The sequence below is a fragment of the Sceloporus undulatus genome, chromosome 3, assembly GCF_019175285.1.
Source record: "Sceloporus undulatus isolate JIND9_A2432 ecotype Alabama chromosome 3, SceUnd_v1.1, whole genome shotgun sequence".
Classification (NCBI taxonomy): Eukaryota; Metazoa; Chordata; class Lepidosauria; order Squamata; family Phrynosomatidae; genus Sceloporus; species Sceloporus undulatus.
Window position 1 is genome coordinate 246,125,154 of NC_056524.1, and position 22,009 is coordinate 246,147,162.

The 22,009-nt window shown below is 40.5% G+C and overlaps 1 protein-coding gene across 1 annotated transcript in view; it reads left to right on the top strand.

The window, feature by feature from the left end:
- RSRC1 (arginine and serine rich coiled-coil 1) overlaps positions 1–22,009 on the top strand; it is a 263,566-nt gene that overhangs the window by 94,424 nt on the left and 147,133 nt on the right. The window contains exon 5 of the mRNA XM_042460744.1: positions 21,948–21,984. Coding sequence (XP_042316678.1) covers positions 21,948–21,984 — 37 coding nt within the window. The remainder of the gene's footprint in view (positions 1–21,947; positions 21,985–22,009) is intronic.

Below are 22,009 nucleotides of genomic sequence, written 5' to 3' on the forward strand. Positions count from 1 at the left end.
AAAAGACAAATAAATGAGTTGTCGAGCAAATCAAGCCTGAACTCTCTCTAGCAGCCAAAAATACTAAAAGACAAATAAATGAGTTGTCGAGCAAATCAAGCCTGAACTCTCTCTAGCAGCCAAAAATACTAAACTGAAGCTGTTGTACTTTGGTCGTATCATAAGAAAGACTGACTCACTAGAAAAGACAATAATGCAAATAATAATACAGTGCGCCTGTATCATTTGCAGGTGCACCATATGTGGCTTTCAGCATATACTGAAAGCTGCACACCGGAAGAGTCAGTGGTGAATGCACCACAGGCATGAGCTCCATTCTTTTCAATGGGGCTCCACCATATGGGGTATTTCCCTTACATCCCCATGGAACAGATCCCCCTTGTAAGGAAAGGGCCCACTGTAGTAATCCAAATCTAAGGTGCTCTATAAATAAATTTTAATAATAATAATAATAATAATAATGATGATGCTAGGTAAGCTAGAAGGCAGCAGGAAAAGAGGGAGACCGCATCACAAGTGGATTAATTCAATCAAGGAAGCTACGGCCCTGAATCTGCAAGTCTAAATAAGGCTATCGAGGACAAGGTGTCTTGGAGATGTCTCATGCATAGGGTCGCCATAAGTTGAGGCTGACTTGAAGTCAAAGAGTTTCTTAAATGGAGCAAAATGTCTCAGTCCCTTGTTTCCACATAAGTTTCTAACCTGAAACCTTTTACAACTTGAAATATATTCAAAAATATTTTATACTTAGTCTTAGGATATTACAGAAGATATAGCCAATATAAAGATTGTTTTATTACTTTGCGGGCTGCATTTTAAAGACATTTGAATGGCGGTAATGAGCCTGGTAAAAGGATTTGATTCATGCATTTAATTTAAATATTATTTAGGATTATTTTAAAATCGATTTTAGGGGTAGAACTCTCTCCAGGCAGTTACAAGATTTTTAAAAAACATTTTCCTCTGATTTTTCAGAAGATATTAAATGGAGGTTTGTCTAAAGCAAGAATTGAAAGAATGATTTGGCAATGTTTGCACCTTCAACCAGTCTGATCCTGTGGTGTCCAAAGGTTCTTAATGGCAGACAGATTGGTGGAGTTCAACTCTTGTATCGTCCAAATTAGTAGGGAAATTAGTTTTTTCTGGGTTTTTCAGGCTATGAGGCCATGTTCTAGAAGAGTTTATTCCTGATGTTTTACCGGTAGCTGTGGCTGGCATCTTCAGAGAAGATTTCAGAGAAGCTGCTCACTCTTTCAAGGAGGAAAGCTGGTTTTTTTTCTCCATGTGCTTGCTTTGATGAGATCTGAACTTTTTAAACTTTGGGATATTGCTGTGGATCATTGGTGGGTGTGGCCAGAACCCTAATTCTGTTTAAGTGCTGGGGGAGGCGCGCAAATTGTTTAATTTTTTAAAATTGTTATATAGTCAAGGAGGGGTTGGAGTACACAGTAGAAGCCAACCTGGGGACATTGTTGGAAGGGTTCCCCATTAATTGTCCACATTTTCTCTCCCCCCCCCCTTCCCTAATGGGCTTGTGGGTACTTCTGCTCAGAGGAAGTGAGTCAGAGACTTGCCTCTGGAAGAAGCTAGTCTACATAACTATAGGCCCAGTGAATTGAACTCAAAGTCAGATTTGGGGGACAAAGGCCAAGCCATCAGGGGTTCTTTACACTGGTGTTTAGCAGGGGAAACCCACAGTCTTGTTCCAGTGCCTCCTCAAGATTTCTCAGTATGGATACTGAATGGTCTGCTGCAGTCACCTGCAACACCTGTGGGATGTTTGTCTTCTTGCCTAGAGATGTGGGGAACCTGCACTAAGTTCAAGTTGGTAGCCCTCTTGGAAGAAAAAGTTTGGCAGCTGGAGGCCCAGGTATCTACATTTCAGCATCCTAGGGAGCAAGAGGTTTTCCTAAACATAATGGACCGAAGGGACTTCGATGAGAAATACACAGAGGAGGTTGCTGAGGAGGAGGAGGAGGTCACTTCACATACAACAGAAGTAGATGGTTGGAGGAAAGTCAGATACAGAAGTAGGGAAACCAGGGAACGTTCTGAGAGCTTGCAGCTGCAGAATCGATTTGACTCTCTATTATCAAGAATGATGAAGAACAGCAGCAGGAACAGACTTCAGGGTCAGAGCAGGGGGTCCTGGGAGTACCACCAAAGGGAACAGCTGCTTCTAAGCCCCGGAGGAAGCGTGTGGTTGTTGTGGGGTACTCCTCGCTGAGAGGCACTGAACCAGTGGTTTTCAGGCCTGACAAGATGTCTCGGGAGGTGTGCTGCCTCCCTGGAGCAAAGATCCGTGATGTGACAGAGAAGCTGACAAAACTTGTCAAGCCTACTGACCTTTATCCCTTTCTTTTGGTTCATGTGGGAACCAATGATACCTCAAGGCATAGCCTTCAGAATATCATAAGGGATTATGAGACTCTGGATAGGAAGCCAAAAGAGATGGATGCGCAGGTTGTCATCTCATCTCTTCTCCCAGTTGAAGGGCATGGTCCAGGAAGAGAGAGGAAAATAGTGGATGTAAACAACTGGCTCCGTAGATGGTGTCGCCAGGAACGGTTTGGATTCTTTGATCATGGGCTGTGGCTCCATGAGGAGGACTTCTGGCAAGGAATGGGTTGCATCTCACACCAGTTGGCAAAAATGTCTTTGCTAATAGTCTCCAAAATTTGATTAGGAGGGCTTTAAACTGAGATATATGGGGGAGGGAGACAGTATTCTGAAAGGCAAAAGGGCTGCAGAAAATAACCAAACTGTCATAGAGAGAACAAGACAAACAGTGCAAGGACCCAAAAGCGGGAGGCAAAAATGTTTGCACAGGCAGCAAGTAAGGGGAACACATGGTCTTAAATTTCTCCAACACTGTACACTAATGCACAGAGCATGGGAAATAAGCAAGAAGAACTCGAACTCCTAGTACAACAAAGCAAATATGATATAATAGGCCTCACTGAAACCTGGTGGGATGAGTCTCATGACTGGAATGTAGAAATAAAAGGGTATAACCTTTTAAAGAGAAATAGGCCAAACAGGAAAAGAGGAGGAATAGCACTATATGTCAGAGATATTTACAACAGTGAATCAATCCTGGAAGCCAGATGGAGAGCATCTGGATAAAAATTAAAGGGGAAGGAAACAACAAGGATGTTATTGTGGGAGTCTACTACAGATCCCCAAGTCAGACAGAGGAATTGGATTATGCCTTTCTAAACAGATGACCACACACTCAGAAAGGAGAGATGTTGTAGTGATGGGTGACTTCAACTATCCTGATATTTGCTGGAAGTCAAACTCAGCAAAATCCTCAAGGTCTAGCAAATTCATCACTTGCCTGGAAGACAATTTCATTGTCCAAAAGGTGGAAGAGGCAACAAGGGGGTCAGCTATTTTAGATCTGATCCTAACCAACAAGTACGACTTGGTTAATGGGGTGAAAATGGTGGGATCATTAGGTGGAAGTGACCATGTTCTCTTGGAGTTTGTTATACAATGGAAAGGAGAAGCCAGGCATAGTCAGACACGCATCCTAGACTTTAGGAGAGCGGATTTCAGTAAACTTAGAGAAGTATTGAGGGCAATTCCATGGTCAGAAATACTAAAAGATAAAGGAGTTCAGGACGGATGGGACTTTCTCAAAAGGGAGATACTGAAGGCACAATTTCAAACAGTTCCAGTGAGAAAGAAAAACGGGAGGTGTCTCAAGAAACCAGGATGGATGACTAAGGAACTTTCAACCGAGCTAAGTTTGAAACGGAACATGTATAAGAAATGGAAAAAGGGGGAAATCACAAAAAAGGAATTCAAAGAAATAGCAGGCATGTGTAGGGGTAAAATCAGAAAAGCTAAAGCGCAGAATGAACTCAGGCTTGCTAGAGAGGTTAAGAACAATAGAAAGGGCTTTTTTGGATATGTCCGCACCAAAAGGAAGAAGAAGAAAACGGTAGGTCCACTGCGTGGAGAAGATGGCAAAATGCTAACAGAAGACAGAGAAAAGGCAGAATTACTCAACACCTTCTTTGCCTCAGTCTTCTCAGAAAAGGCAAAGGGTGCTCAACCTGAGGATAATGGAGCAGAATAGGGGAATTTCAGCACAGAATAAGTAAAGAGATAGTAGAGGAACACCTTGTTAATCTAAATGAATTTAAGTCTCCAGGACCAGATGAACTCCATCCAAGGGTATTAAAAGAACTGGCAAATGTAATATCGGAGCCATTGGCAATAATCTTTGAGAACTCCTGGAGAACAGGAGAAGTCCCAGCAGACTGGAAGAGGTCAAACGTTGTCCCCATCATCAAAAAGGGAAAAAAAAGAGGATCCCAACAATTATCGTCCAGTTAGTCTGATATTGATACCAGGAAAGATTCTAGAGCAGATCATTAAACATGGAGTCTGTGAACATCTAGATGGCAATTCCGCAATCACAAAAAGTCAACATGGGTTTCAGAGAAAGAAGTCATGCCAGACAAATCTTATCTGTTTCTTTGATAAAATTACCAGCTTGGTAGATGAAAGGAATGCTGTGGATATAGTATATCTTGATTCCAGTAAGGCCTTTGACAAGGTTCCCTGTGACATTCTTCCAAACAAGCTAGTGAAATGTGGGCTAGACAAAGTAACGGTTACATGGATTTGTAATTGGTTGATTGGCCGAACCCAAAGAGTGCTCAACAATGCCTCCTTTTCATCTTGGAGAGAAGTGACCAGTGGGATCCCACAGGGCTTTGTCCTGGGACCAGTGCTTTTCAACATGTTTATCAATGACTTGGATGACAGAATTGGGAGCACACTTATCAAATTTGCAGATGACACCAAATTAGGAGGAGTAGCTAACACACCAGAGGACAGGATTAAAATTCAAAATGACCTGAATAGACTAGAAAGCTGGGCCACAGCTTACAAAATGAACTTCAACAGGGAGAAATGTAAGGCACTGCACTTAGGGCAGAAAAATGAAATGCACAGATATAGGATGGGTGACACCTGGCTGAATGAAACTACATGTAAAAGGGATCTAGGAGTCCAAGTAGACCACAAATTGAACATGAGTCAACAGTGTGATGCGGCAGCTAAGAAGGCCAATGCGATTTTAGGCTGCATCAATAGAAGTATAGTGTCTCGATGAAGGGAAGTAATACTGCCACTCTATTCTGCTCTTGTCAGACCCCACCTGGAATATTGTGTCCAGTTCTGGGCACCACAATTCAAAAAGGACACTGAGAAACTAGAGCGTGTCCAAAGGAGGGTGACTAAAATGGTGAAGGGTCTGGAATCCATGCCTTATGTGGAAAGAGTCAGGGAGCTGGGGATGTTTAGTCTGGAGAAGAAAAGGTTAAGAGGTGGACCCATTTCAAACCGGCTTCAGGGCGGGATACGGAGTTGAGACTGCCATGGTCGCCTTAGTCGATGATCTCCATCTGGACATCGACAGGGGAAGTGTGACCTTGTTAGTGCTCTTGGACATCTCAGCGGCTTTCGATACCATTGACCACAGTATCCTTCTGGAACGCCTGAGGGTGTTGGGTATCGGGGGCACTGCGCTCCAGTGATTGCGATCCTACCTCTTTGGCAGATTCCAAATGGTGAAGCTGGGGGACACTTGCTCCTCTAAGAGAGAACTGACATCTGGTGTCCCTCAGGGAGCCATTTTGTCCCCCACTTTGTTTAACATTTACATGAAACCGCTGGGAGAGATCATCCGGAGATATGGGGCGCGGTGTTATCAGTATGCTGATGACACCCAAATATGTTTCTCTATGTCTCTGACTGATATAGGGACTAAGGATGGCATCTCTCCCCTGAATGCCTGCCTGGAGTCGGTAATGGGCTGGAAAGAAACTCAGATTGAATCCAGAGAAAATGGAAGTACTTGTGATAGGCTCCTTGGATCTAAGGAAGGAAATTTGTCAACCTGTCCTGGACGGGGTCACACTTCTCCTGAAGGACGAAGTTCGCAGTTTAGGAGTACTTCTGGACTCGTCCCTGCAATTAACATCTCAGGTAGATGTGATGGCCAGAAATGCTTGCTATCAACTTTGGTTGATACACCAACTGTGACCCTACCTAGACCGAAGGGACTTTGAAATGTTGGTACATGCTCTGATAACCTCTCGTCTAGATTTCTGTAATGCGCTTTACATGGGGCTACCCTTGTACCAAGTTTGGAAGCTTCAGTTAGTGCAAAATATGGCAGCCAGATTGGTCACCGGTTCATCAAGGTTTGACCATATTACACCTATCTTAAAAGATCTTCACTGTCTCCCTACTTGCTTCCGGGCACAGTACAAGGTGTTGGTTATTACCTATAAAGCCCTACATGGTTTGGGCCTGAGTTACTTACGGGACCGCATCTCCCCATACAATCCGCCCTGCACTCTCAGAACATTGGGTAAGAACTTATTAGAAATAGTAACCTCCAAGTATGTTACTACTTTGCAAAGAGCTTTTTCAACAACGGCTCCGAGACTTTGGCACAGTCTACCTGAGGAGATCTGCTCGGCGACCTCATTAGAGACATTTAGAAAAGCAGTTAAAACCGAGCTTTTTAGCTGAGCATACCCCACCTGATATGAATACCCCCCTGATATGAATGACATGCCTCTGTCTGTGTATGATCCTTGCCTTGCTTGTTGACGCTATTGTTACTGTCTAATGTTGGATATTTTATTGTTTTTAGCTGTTTGTAATTGAACTCGGAGGTAAACACTTTGTGCTTTTATTTAGTCTGTAACCCCTCTGCGATCCACCGGGAGAGGCGGGGAAACATAAATAAATTGTTGTTGTTGTTGTTGTTGTTATTATTATATGATAGCCCTGTTTAAATATTTGAAGGGATGTCATATTGAGGAGTGAGCAAGTTTGTTTTCTGCTGCTCCAGAGACTAGGACCCGGAGCAATGGATGCAAGCTACAGGAAAAGAGATTCCACCTCAACATTAGGAGGAACTTCCTGACAGTAAGGGCTGTTCGACAGTGAAACACACTCCCTCGGAGTGTAGTGGAGTCTCCCTCCTTGGAGGTCTTTAAGCAGAGGCTGGATGGCCATCTGTCGGGGATGCTTTGATCTGGATTTCCTGCATGGCAGGGGGTTGGACTGGATGGCACTTGTGGTCTCTTCCAACTTTATGATTCTACTATTCTAAATATCAGGAATAAACTCTTCTAGAACACGGCCTCATAGCACAAAAATGCTGGCTGTGAAAGCCTTCGACTTCACAGTAGGGAAATTTTTAATAGGCCTTGTAATTCTTTCTGTTTAGAGTCTGGTTTTTAGTCATAAACTCATTCAAGGCGGGATACAGAACAGGAAAATGTAGCATGGCTGTGGCGGCGGCAGTAGGGTTAGCGAGCACGCACCATTCAGACGATCTCTAACCCTAGTACGTCCTGGTGGCAGCAAAATGGTGGCGCCCTGTCAACACGGGCACTGCCATTTTGACGCAACGGATGCATAGCGTCCGCACATCCCAGCAACATAAGGACGTCTTTATGGCGCCGCAAGAAGGACCCGCTTTTTGTGAGTCCTTTTTGCTGTGCGAGGGAGCCGTGCTGTTTGTCCGCTGCGGCTCCCTCATGCAGCAAAGCAAGAAGCCGGCAGACTGCCCTTTTTGGGCAGTCTGTATAGCGCCCAAGTATCCTTTCCCCTTCCCCTTCCCCTCTCTCATAATTTACAAAAAGAAAATAGAATATCAGGATAATTCTCTGTGCAGGACTGTATTTTGAACATAGATTTTTATTTACCAGTGCATTATATTACTTGTCTTTTCCTTTTTTAAAAAAAAAAAAAAAATCAAGTTGTAGGGAAAATGATCTTTGCACTGTGTTGATGTTAGATGTGTCTTACCATTCTGTCTAGAAACTATTGGCTTTTTAAAGTGTGCAACTTGCTTCTTTATCATCCTTGTTCCTGTCTTTGCATTCAGAATGGCTTCCTTCCAATGTTCCTTCATTCAGTAAAGAAGCATGCTGATTTATTCAGCCTTCGTTTAGTTACTGCTGTTGCCAGTATATAGGAATTGCAATTTAAATACGGTATTTTTTCTTCAACCTTGACCTGTGCTCTGTCCTCATTTGCTAATGATTATTTCATAAATAAGGAAGACAATTTACAGACATGTCTTTAGTACTGTATAAAAGCCTTTTTGTTTCCAAGATTCCAATTTGTGCAAGTTGTTTGGTTTTGCCTTGTGTACCATAATTAAACAAGGAATATGGTTGAGCTTCATTAGGCTACTTTGGCAGTGTAGGTTCTGCATGTTAGGCAACGATTTGGACAGAAATGCCAAAGGTTAACTATTAAAATTGCACCTCTGCTTTACAACTAGAGGCTGCAATTTGGAAAACCGTGTTACCTGCAGGTGCACATGTTTATTTTGCTCAGTTATATTCATAGTCTTCAGATTCTTACCTTCATGACCATAGGTTGTTGTTTCTGTATACAAATATAGTTTTCATCCCACAGCTCAGCTTTCTAGTCATACAAAGAATAATCTACTTATAGCAGTGATAAAAATGTCAAGACTTCTGCAGCAATTGTTTAAAATAATTAGGAGGGTATTTACATTTATATTTGTCATTTAATGCTTTTCCTACTATTGATTTAAAATATTAAAATTTTATTTGTGAGGCACCCTCGGTCCTATTATGGGAGAAAGGTGGTGCAGACATGACATGAAATGAATAAATGACTGTGGTGGATCTAGAAATACCCTTACACAAAATATATAATTTCAAAATATGAAGTAAGTTAGTTGCAGTCTACAGTTAAAAGTCTGGAAGAATTTACACAATCGTGTTTTGCCTCTAGTTCCTGCATGAGATCTTTACTAGGTCCTGGTTGACTACTAGCTTTTTGAGTCCTTCTCTCATGTGATCCATGCAGGATGGCATCTCTGGTGGCTGTAGCATCTGCTTGGCACACAAGTGAGCTCTGTGCATTTTCTTATGATCTTCCATGTTTAAAGTTCCACTGTGACAAGTGTTGGGAACACTTTGGTGCTGAGGTTCATTTCCTCTTTTTATATATCACAGTACATAGTCCTTCCGGTGTTGTTATCTAATCTGCCTCTGTCAATAGAAAAGAGACTGCATTTCTTGACAAATAATGCGTTTGACTTTACATTTCAAACCAACATTTTGGGTATTGGGGAAGGTACAGTCATAGATGTTGTTGAATTGCATCTCTCAGCAACTCTAGCTCATATAGCTGATGGTGAGAAAAGTTGGGAGATGCAGTGCACAATCTTGAGGGCCATACTTTTACCAGCGCTGCTTTAAGCAAATGATGTAATGTTACATAAAACCATTCTGATTTGTATGCTGTTTCTGCTATTTTTGTAGTAAAAGAGATGAACCCTTTCCAATCTCTAGGGCCTCAAGCAGATAGGCAGCTTGGTGCGACCTCTTGCTGCTCCAGCTGTGAGTGCTCCCTGAGTGGCACAGGACCACAGCAACCAGACGCCACAGTCCCAAAGCCGGCTTCCATGGTGGTGGCCGTGGTGCAGTTTCATCCCAATCCAGGGGCACGCGTCATCTGAAAACCACACTCCTGGATTGGCCCAATGCTGGCATTTTTGGCCTGTCTGTTTCAGGTCTAGTTTCCTCTCTTTTGTAATGATTCAGCTCCCATCCTCCCAAGTTATGATAGGTTGCTACTGTATGCCAAACATAATGTGGAAAATGTCTGTGCTGTCTGGATACTGGCAAGAATCTTTATCCCAGATCTAGAACTAATGAAAAAAGAAATTAGCTTCCTGAATAACCTTGTAAAATATTCTTACAAGAGGTTGCAGTCTAGGAAGACATTTAAGAGAAATGTAGCATTTAAAGCAGTGTGGCCAACAGTGAGGGTGTATTTAGCAAGATTATTTGGGAAGAGATATCTTTTGACTCAGTGGGAGAAGAGGAAGGAGAAAACAAGGCAACGTACTAAATTCATTACTTTCAGTGTAAAGTAGTGAAGTCAGTTTAATTTAGATAGATGTATCTTGTGGGCTTGAATAGAAAACTGGGTTTTAGAATTCTAAGAAATCCTGCACATTTGTGTAGAATTCCTTAGCATGTAGTTCATTAATACCAGATTTCATTTTCATATTTTTTTATAATTGGGAAAATCAGTAGCTCTGATATCAAAACACTATTATTCTATCTTGTTATTATTTTATTTATTTATATCCCTCCTTTCTCCGAATATACTGACTCAAGGTGGCTAACAAATTAAACTGTACAAGCTAAACAATTCAAAAATATTAAAATTTAGATAGAGTTTTAAAAAAACAAACAATTTTGGAAAAAAAATTAGGTTGCCACATAACTTTTCAGATTTTCTCATTAGAATAATTATTAGAAATTTTTTTTATCAGAACAGTAGGGCTACATATCATATAGGTAATACAGTGGGCCCTTAGTATCTGTTGTGGTTAGGTCCAAGGACCCCACATGGATAAGAAAATCTTTGGATGCTTAAGTCCCATTAAATGCAGTGATGTAGTAAAATGGTGTCCGTTATATAAAATGGCAAAATCAAAGTTTGGGTTCAAATATATGTATATATATCGATTCTTCTTGTGAAAACCTCATAGACAAAACATTAGTCTTGAACATCAGCTCTGTACATAATATAGAACTCTACATTATGTACAGAGTTGATGTTCACGACTACTCTTATGTCAATGAGGTTTTCACAAGCAAATTGATAGCTATGTTATGTGGGAGGGTGGGCGGCTGTTCCAGTCCTAAGTTTCACCCAGGAACTTAGACTGGAACAGCCGGCCCAACCGCCCCGGCTTTCTGGCAGCTTGGGGGCATGGCGTATATACAGTGCATACCCCCAAGCCAGCAGGAAGCAGGCATCAAGCCACCCAACCGTTTACACAGCAGCTGCTTCACAGCGCTCCAGTGATGCTATGTTTAGACTCTGCATGCTCATGAGCGCTGCAAAGCCATGGCGGCAGCAGAAAGACCAGCTTTTTGCTGCTCAAAAAAGAGTGACTATCTTCTGCTTTTTTTTGTGCCAGCAAATAGCCGGATTTGGGCTGTGGTGAGCAGTTGTCTCAGCACCACAACATGCAGCTCCACAACGACCCCAATCTAATGTTTTTGGGTGGTCTGTTTCGCTCCTTAATTGAGAGGTTCCCAGATGAAATGGATTATCTAGATACATGTCAGTCTGGTTTCAGACTTGGTTATGGGACAGAAACTGCTTTGGTTGACTTGGTGGATGACCTACACAGGGAACTGGACAGGAAGAGCGTGCCCCTGTTGGTTCTACCGGACCTCTCAGCAGCTTTTGATACCATTGACTGTGGTATCCTTATGAATCTCCTCTCTGGGATGGGCTTGAAGGTACTGTTCTACAGTGGCTTTCTTCTTTCTTGGAGGCTGTGCTTAGAGGGTGCTGCTGGGGCATTCCTGTTCGACTCGATGGCCATTGACTTGTGGAGTCCCTCTGAGGCTGCCCCAGTCCCAATCGAGCTGGGACTGCAGCAACTGCACAGCCCGCTTCTGATGTGGGCTGATGCCGTGGTCCCAAACAGGCCACCAGTAGGATCAGATTATATCAGCTCCGAAAAAGTCCAACTCTTGCTGCCTCAGAATGGCTTCCAACCACTTTAGAGGCTTGTGTCATTTGAACACCACACTCTCAAACCAGCTGAAAACCACGTCCTTTGGCCTGTCTATTTTAGGCCATAGTTGTGAATATTTGTAGTGTCCAAGTTGGATTTAAGTTACATATTGATATATAAATTCATATTAAGAAATCTTTCTTGTTCTCTCTATTTTAATGCAACTATTTATAGACTTTAAAATGTATTGTGGGGTTTGGTTTTTTGCTTAGTTACTTATTGTAATCACTTTTAGTTCTTTCAGGTATTAAAAATAATAATTTATTGCCAAGTAATTTGTGGTTTGAAAGGTATTGTAAAGCATTGAGACAATACTTACAGTACTCTTCTCGTATAATAAATACCTCAAGGATGCAGCACTAATTGTGTAATTATCTCAAGAATCTACACTGGGGTCTCTGTGAACAGTAGTTTTCCTTATTGTCTTGGGAAACAGATCCTCTATACCCAGCTTTTACAGCTGCCCCTATCTTCAAAAGCAGTTTTCTATGTGGTATCAAAGCATAGTGCTGGATTAACAACCACCCACACACCCTTCTTGAGCCTGCAAACATATATTCATAATACTTTAGATTGTGGTTCTTGCTGGTAAGCATAATGTGTTACCCTAGATTTTATTAGCTGTTATTATGTAATACATGAATTTAGGGTTAGAAGAAGAGTTCTATGGGAAATGACAAGTGCCACAAAGTTATTTAGAACAACCTCAGCTGTGTCTGTTAGTCTCATAATGGTTACTTTGTGCATGTTCAGCTACAGCACTTCCTGTTTTAGAACCTTGTGTTACACCAACGTTACGCTCTGTGCTCATTCAACTACAAATTGGATGAACAGACAGTGACACTTTTTCAATATTATTACATTAAACCAAGTGGATTTTGATTGATAACCTAATATTCAACTAATGCAAAACATCAATCATGGCAAGTATATTAATTATTTAATATTGCAGTCTAATTCAGAAATCGATGTGCTGCATGAGGGGAAGGGAAGCTCGCTGTTCCCAGAAGAATTAAGAGAGGGAATGATTAAAAAAAAGACCTGCTATACTCTTGTGTGTTAGTTCGATACTAATCTTTATTCATTTGCCAATAATCTCTTCCCATTTTCCACTTCAGGACCATTTTATCAGTTTTGAGATCTATAATTGAATTAAGTCTGCTTTCAGCACAGAGCAAAAGGAGTTGCACAAATATTGATGAAGTCATGACAGGGACAGCACAGGAGACAGGCCACTAAAAAGACAGATCTGATACCATTAGCTGGAAGCTCCCTGTATCAGTGATCTGGATCCTGCTTCCTTGCAATTATATTCATTAGGACCTTTGGCACCAAACAGTATAAATACAGGACTTGAATCCTCTTTTAATAATACATGATGTACCATAGTCAGTTTTGATTGTTAATGTAAGTGTTTGATGAGTCCAATTTTTTTGTGATGGATTTTAAAAAAGATTTAAACTTAACAGGAATCAGTATTTGCTTCAGGTTTTAAACTTGAAAAGACTTGGATCAAAATCATGACTGTAAGATACTTGCATGGAAGCAGGGACTATACAACTTGATAATTTATAATTTGTTATTGCTAGTGCACAGTTAGTAATTTATATGTTTGAATTAGCCCAGTACTGCAGTTTATCCATTGTAATGTGCACAGATTGCAAATTAGAGATACATCCTATACATTTGTATGGGTGGTGCAACCCCTATTCTATGGTCTGGTCCCTTCAATATGAAAAAACCTCTTCTAGCTGTTATTTACTACTCACTCAATTTTTTATTCCCTCCACCCTTTTGGGTATTAGGTATAGTGTTACTTGGTGCTTGACCATGTATTGCAGACTTAGGCACAGATGAAGCAGAATGGTGAGTGCATGGGCCTACTGATTCTGATGCTGAGACAGGGTGTTCAATAAGACTGTTTTGCCTCCTATACAGATATAGTCCTCATTCAGTTTTACCCCCCAATCTGGATTCAGATGTTAGCATGCAAATAAGGCATCTACACAGACACTGATAACCAATCACTGTCTGAGATTGTTTGAATTTGTGTTTTGTTTTGACATCTCTGCATCTTCATAATTGTTTTCTTCACAAGGAAACCAAGGAGAAAGAGAGCAAACAGATCTGAGGAGAGCAGTGCAGCCAACACAGCAAAACATATTAGTTAAAGTAAGTTATATGGTATTGAGTCTGATGAAGAACACCACATAAGGGACAAGGTTCAATTCAAACCCCAGCTATTTGAAATTATCACCTACTGAAGGTTAAAAAATAAAAGAAAAACTATAGAAGAAATATACCTCGCTTGGCCCCAGTGGAAGCTTCCCTCTTTTAACACTTATGGGAGGTGAAAGTGGCTGAGGGAGGTTAAGCCATGTTGATCATAAGAGATTGGAAGTGCCTAAAAGGTTGTTGTTGTTTTTAAAAAAGAAAAAAAAACCCACAACATTCTTGTGGCAGGGATTAGAAATTTTAGGAAGCAAGTGGCAGAGAGGTTGAAATTCTCCCTCCCCTCAATGGTGGTTGGGCCCTCTCCTTTTAGGAATGAAACACATGGGCAAAATAAAGCAGCTTCTAGCTACTTTGAAGGGTGGGGGGTTAGGTGACGCACAAGGTGAAAGTGGTTGGGAAGTGAAATGAAGCCACACTCTGCAGTTAAAAGCTGGAGCAAAAAGAAGCTGGGATACTCCGACTCAAGGCAGAAAATGTGCATCTTCACACTGGCATATTAACGACCAGACACTAGTACGGGACCACAGCAAACAAAAACATGATCACCAGTAATGCAGTGGTTTAAATTACAACATACACAAAACACAGTTCAACAGGGGTACATGGGGTGAAGGGGGCATGTATGGGGGCCCTCCATGATTGCGTTTTGCCACTGGGTGCACCAATGCACTGTACAGGCGGTACATCACAGGTGTGACTGTGGCAGCTCATATGGACAGGCATCCAGTGGAATGGCATCTGAGCAGGAAGAGGTCACTGGTGGTGTGTTTGTGTGAAGGTGTGCATGCTTGGTGGGCAGGTGACAAAAACAAAACACCACATGGCATGGTTTAACACATAGCATGGCGGTTCAGACAGTGGAGTTTCATTCCGTTTTCAGATAATGCAGGATGGAGCTGCTTTTTCCTGCTCATCTGCTCCAGCCCATCGATTGGAAAAAGGAGGATGGATACATCTGGGGGGCTTTTCTTCCATTTTAAACCCTGACTGTGGTGGGGTGGGGTGCAATTTCAGGTACCTGAAGATTTCCTAGTAGGAAGCGAATGGCTGCAGGTTGTTGGTAGTTTAAAATTCACTTCCCTGACTTTACAGGTTTACTCTAAAATAAGGTGGACAGCCTCTTTCCAGGTTGAATAAGTGCTTGTGAGCTGCATGTTTGGCATGCACGACTTAAGGGCAAGGGATGATGCTTAGTGGACTTAAAAAGATATAGCAGATAAAAATAGACTATTATTTTATTTTATTTTTAGTGTTTAAATTGCTTTATTAACAGTTTTCCCCTTCTTATTAACAAGCAGACCTCTGTGGTTATACTTGATTGATTAGTATTTAGAAGGATTAATTTAATTATCAAAAAATAAAACCTCCACTCATTATTACAAAATAAACCTGTCACTGAATCTTGATTATTATTAAATTAATTTTTAAAATTACCTTAAATGTACTTATGGTTATTATGATAGAAAAAATAAATAAAGGTTTTTCCCTTGACAAGAGTATCTCTATTATTAAGCTGAAGAGCCAGCATGGTCAAAGACGCTGTTACCTTACTACCGAGGTGATGCCTATTTATCTACTTGCGTGTTTACATGCTTTCAAACTGCTAGGTTGGCAGAAGCTGGGACTAGTGATGGGAGCTCACTTCATCACACTCTGCCTGTGCCTTGAACTGCTGACCTTTGATCTTGCAGTCATCAGAGTCAGCTTCTTACTGCTGAGCCACTGCGTCCTGGTTATGATACTGACTATGACATTGACTGAGAGCAAGTGTTGTATAGTGGATTAAGTGCCTGACTAAGACTCTGGAAAACCAGTGGAAAACACTTCTCAGGCATGAAAACTTGCTGAGTGGCTCTTGATGGCTTTGGGAACAGTATTTTATTTTATTTTTATGGTTTTTACTAAAATATTCATGCATTAGCTTTTTTTACTATATTCATATTGGATACCATATGACATAGTTTTCTTGTGGCTTGCAAAATAAAAGGAAAACATTAAAAAAAAACCTGCCACACAAAGGTTCTCAGCCTAAAGCCTAAAACAAAATTCACAGTACCTGAACATCTGCAATGTATGATAAATGGGGCAAAAATTCAGATTTTAAAGGAAAACCATTCAAAAGTTTGGGAGCACTTAAAATCAATACAATAACTCTAAAAGACTCTAAAGAGGTTGGCAGGTAATCCTCTTTAAAAAGGCTGTTCAGTAGCTGGGATACAGTGCTGGAAGGTCCTTTCCCTAGTAGTCACCAAGCTTACTTCACTTGGATGGAGCGCATGGTACAAGATCCCTAAACAAGGATCATGAAGTTCAGTTATATACAGAGGACTGTCTTTCAGGTAAAATTTTAAAGGTTATGTGCTTTAAAACTTAAAATTAGCATTTTAATTTGGGCACAAAAGTGGGTGAGACATCTTGCATGAGGCAGACTTTATAGAAGAGAGTATTTGGATACATTTCAGTTTGCTTTCAGGTCAGGGTATAGTATCAAACAGCTGTAGTTGATCAGACCTGCGATCTACCCTGGGTGAATCGAGGTTTGCTACCCTCTCGATCTGTGTGGGTCTTCCCTTGAAGATAACTCAGAAGCTACAGCTAGCAAAGACGTGGCAATGATATTGACTGGAGTACCATATAGACTCCCCATAACACCAGTCTGAAAAGAATTGTCCTGTCTGCTAATATATCTGTAGCCTGAATTCAAATTGTGAGTAATAATATTCAAGGTCCCAAAGGGCTTAGGATCTTGATATTTGAAGGAGTAGCCTTCCCTGTATGTGTTTGCTGGAGGACTGATAGCTGCTAGAGGGACCTTCCTGTGTCTGCCACCAGTGGGAGCAATACATTGTGGAGGGACACAGGATAGAGTCTTCTGTCCTATGGCACTCCAGTTTTAGAATACAGTTGCATTTTCAATATGTACATGGGTTTAATGGGTTTAATGTTTTTAACTTTTTAAGCTGTTTTAACACCTGAAATGGTAGAATATATTTTTGGACTTTGCAAGTTACTCTTATTATTGATTTGTTTTAATTGTTTTTTTACTGGTACGCCGTCCTGAAATATCACTATATGTAGTGGGATATAAATATTTTAATAAATAAATAAATAAATAATAAGCAAGCCTGACATCTGAAACTTGCTATTCAGAAGGACCAGAAAATAATGCACCCAAAAATAACCTCAAAGAGGTATTCTAGCAGGAAACAGTAGTACTGTAGGTGGTATCAGAATATTCACAAATATCCAGAAGACTAATACTTCTTCCATTGTTTTGTTCCTGGTGTAAATATCTCTTAGTGAAGTCACATCAGTTTATTTGTGTATAGTCTATTTCATTTATGTGTTCCCTATTCTTCCAGAGCTGGGACTGATGCTGGCTCAAAGCATCTGATACATATAATAAATTGCAGTGCTAAAATTGTGCTTTCTAAAAAGCAATTTAGAAAGCACAATAGTTAGATAATACCAAAAGTTAAAAAGTACCTGTAGTTTTAGAAGCCCTGTCCTTAGCTGCCAGTTACCAAAACTCTACCTGAATAAGGAGGTCTTTGCATACCAGAGGAAGAACAACAGAAGGAATGTTAAGGATCTTTATATCTCACTTCTGCTATAAAGTGAAATAGCTGCTGTTTTTGTTCTGGCCTCTGACATCTGTATATGAATGATATCTATTTTTCTCAGTTCTTTTGATTTTTCTTCCATGTAATCTTAGGTGTTTGAGTATTCATCGCAATTGCTTGTAGGTATAGCAGTATTTATTTATTTATTTTGCTCTTCTGTGCATTTTTTGTGTATCCCTTGAGCTAATACTACAGTTGTGCAGTTTTGAAGAACTATTTTAATTTATTCTTGAACAAACTTGTTTGGTTTTATGCTGCTCAGCTAAGTGAATGGAACACTCCTTAAAAGATGCACAGAGATCTGTAAGTGGGCTCAGTGGTGAAGAGAGATAGATTAAATTAAAGATGAACTGCATCATCCTCTTGGTTTTTTTTAAAAAAGATATAAATTATAAATATAAATTATAAAGTATAAATTAATCTGAAATCAAACTAGTAGTTTGACCATGGTATTCTTTTGGCCTGTCTCTTTGGGATGGATGGGACTTGCGGTCACTGTTCTACAGTGGTTCCAGTCCTTCTTGGAAGGAAGAACTCGGGAAAACGGTGCCTGAGAAAGCCTGTTTGACACTCTGGCTGTTGGCCTATGGGATCCATCAGGGCTTGGTGCTGTCCTCTATGTTATTTAATATCTACATGAAACAGCTGAGAGAGTTTTGGGGGCTCAGTGACACCAGTATGCAGATGTCACCCAACTCTGTCTATCTTTCCCACCTAAATCTAAGGAAGCTGTGTCTGTAGTAAGCCAGTATCTGCTGTCAGTAATGAACTGATAAAGGCAAACAGATTGAAACCTAGAATCATACAATCAAAGCACTCCTGACAAATGGCCATCCAGCCTCTGTTTAAAAACTGCCAAAGAAGGAGACCCCACCACACTCTGACATTACAGTAAAAAGCTTAATCCAGACATGACAGAGGTGTTGTCTTGCCTGGGAGGGCATTTCAGGGAACACGACTCAGCCTGTTCTGGGTGTGGTTGAATTACCCTGAAATCTCAGGTTTGAGCCTGGGAGTCTTCTTGGACTCAGACCTGACCTAGGATGCCTAAGATTCTGTGATGGCCAGTAGTGTATCTATATTTAACTTTTGTTTTGTTTGTTGCTTAAATGGGTATCTTAAAAAAAAGAAAGTTTCAATTTGTCCTGAACTCTCCTTTTAGATAGGGTTAGAATCTTCAGCATTTGGAAGTAACAACCTGCAATGGAGGTTCAGTGCTGTTCTTTTTCCACTTTTAAGCTTGGTTTAAATGTATTTTAGATGCATTTTAAACATATTTTTTCAAGGTTTATTCTATTCTCTTTTCAGTCCTTTCCCCATTCCCCAAAGAACAGAAACTAAATGACTAACTTGGACGCGTTACAGATGGCCCAGAAGGGGCAGTCTCACGCCGCTGCTGGTTGCTGCATCCGGGAACCGCAGCATCCAAATCGCGCAGTTCCCGGATGCAGCAAAGAAGGAGCACGAAAATCGTGCTCCTTCCTCGGCCCCAGAAGAGACGCTGCGAGGCACTAGTCGCGCACTCACTATGTCACTTCCGCTGCGCAATGTGCGGACACAGAGTGTCTGCTACGTCAAAATGGTGGCGGCCGTGTGGAACGGCCACCACCATTTTGACGTAGTCATTACGCACGAGGGGCAAAGTGGTCAGGAAGCGCCGCCCCTCGCGCGTAATGACAGCACGATGATGGCGCCTCATGGGCCCGTCTGTAACGCACCATAGTTACTACTACTGCTCCTCCTCCTCCTCCTCCTCCTCCTCCTCTTCTTCTTCTTCTTCTTCTTCTTCTTCTTGCAAAGGGTGATAGTAATGAATTACCTTTTGGAGCATTGGAATAAATTGCACAATGAATTTTTAAAAGAATTTTTCCAAGCTCTGTGGATCTTGTGAGGCCACTTGAAATTTTGAGAAAAATTATGAAGTGAAGTACTGCAGCAACTGTGGGTGACAATAAATTCTTAGTGGCATGTAAGACATAGATTTTGCAGCCTGCTTTATATTGTGTGGCAATCCTATTGATCTATTTAAGCATAATTAAAAAATCATATAGGGAAAGAAAGTATATTAAAATATTTTTTAAATTGTGAAAAACATATTTTTTTAAGTATGGAAAAATGCTGATGACAACCTAGACAGATGAGAATCCTCATAGATTCTCATCTTCTTATTTATTATTAAGAAAATTCACATGTGTTTGCATGGAAAACACACTTTCCTACTCAGAAAATTGGGGGATTATTTGTATGTATTTCCAAATACTATTTTCTGCTCAGAGAATCCTGTTTCTTGCTCCAAAAATGGTGTTTTCTGTGCAAAATAAGCATGACAAGTTTTGTACAGAATATGCCTAACAGGAAAGACTATGTCACAGCAGAAAGAAAATAGCTAAAATTACTTATTACTTATTCCTTCAAAAGAAAATTAGTGGAGAATCCCTAGTATGGTATTAAGGTTATCTGGATGCTATCTGCAAATCTAGAAAGTGTCCTTCTTTATCTTTTGCATATAGAAGATGTATTTTGTTAATGGTGAAAACGTCTCTGCGTGCAGTATGGGTTTATTCATTCACAAATCCACTATTTCCTGTAGCACTGAAAATTGGTTATATTTCTGGCTAGATATTGGGTCCTGATTCAACTCAAATTGTTATCATTTTCATTTTCCCATAGGGCAGGGGTAGGCAACCTGCAGCCTGCGGGCCGGATCTGGCCCAGCGAGGCCTTGGGACCGGCCCCAGCCTGGTCCTGCTGCCGATTGCCACCGGGGCCTTTGGCCTATCAGGAGGAGGCGGGCAAAGGGGGCAAGGGGGGCAATTGTCTATAGAAGCCTCAGAAACATGCATTTATATTAACATTTTTTAAAAAATCAGCAAATTTTTTCATGCGTCTTCCATTTTTTTTAAAAAAAGTGTCCTCATTTGTAAATTTTGCCCTACATTTGTCCCGGTATATATATATATATATATATATGTGTGTGTGTGTGTGTGTGTGTGTGTATAATTATTTAATTATTTATTTTTTTGGCTTCGGCTCCCCAGTTGTCTGAGGGACAGCAACCCGGCCCCCGGGTCAAAAAGGTTGCCTACCCCTGCCATAGGGTATGGTTCTTATTATTCTTTCCATGCTTTATTGTTTTGCATTAACAAAGCAATATGTCACTGAAGGAATCAAAACTCATAAGCTTTTTTCACATGTATTGTTTCAGTTTTTATACTTCATAACTTTATAGTTAAGAAAGCCAGTATGGCATTGTAGTTTGAGTGTTGGACTGTGACTCTGGAGACCAGGGTTCATTTCCCAGCTTGGCCATGAAACCCATTGGGTGACCTTAGGCAAATCATATGCTCTCAGCCTAAAGGGAAGGCAATGGCAAACCTCTGAACAAATCTTGCTACCCCCCCAAAAAAAACACCCCCACCCTATGATGGGGTTACAATAAGTTGGAAATTACTTGAAGGCAAAAACAATAACAAACTTAAAAGCTCTTTAGTCTTCTGTATTCATTTCTGCTACCTACAGTGGGTTGTTGCCGCTTTACGGGTTTAGCTGTTGCACTGTATTTTATACAGTGTTTTTTATACTATTGAAATCTGTTCACTCATTGTTACAGCTTGCTAGATGTGTCCCAGTTGTCTGTGATAATTAAATTGTCTTTTGCATTGATTGACTTATTTTCTGTCTCCCCCCCCCCCAATACTGATTAACATTTGCATATTTAAGGGGGAGTAGAAAATGGCTTTAGATTAAGCCATATTTGGAATAAACCGACTGGAGTTGATGCAACTTAAATCAGTCATGATTTACTTAAGTCCCATTGATTTTAGGAGGTCTGTTTTAAGAATGATTACAACATTTGGATCTATTCTTGTAAGAGTTTTAAAAAAAAAACACCCTGAAGCACTTCTTAGTGCTTATATATATATGGCAATGTGTGCATATATGTTTCCTTAAGCATGTGTGAATTCAAGAACTTATGATATGTAGTATGGCTGTGCCAGGCTCAGCTTTGAAAGACCTGCTGTTTAACATGAAGGCCATTTCTTTATCCCTGTATGTATTAAAGGTAATTAATATTTAACTTTGAACTTTGTACATGTTTAAAGCCACCTTTTCCTTTGAGTGCTGTACAAATCCTGCTTTAGATAAGGATGGGACAATCTCAACAACTCAAAAATTGTACCAGCTGCCACTAGTAATGCATATATTTTCTTTTTCAGATACAAATTTGTATTATGTTTTGTTGATTAGATTATAAGAATTAGAACATTTTAGAAACTAGATGGATGTTGTCATTTATAGCTACTACATTTTGTTTTAATACTGTAATTTAGGTTTGGATATTAAAAGAAAGCCAGGCAACAGTGTGGCTTTCATTTCTTTTTTTATCTTTCCAAGTTAAACATAAATAATTGCAGACAAAGGTTTAGTAACTATTTGGAACTTTTGTTCTTCTGCTACAGGGATGCTGGAAACATCAAAGCTGGATTAGAACATCTGGTAAGTTCTAATTTTCTCTTGAATA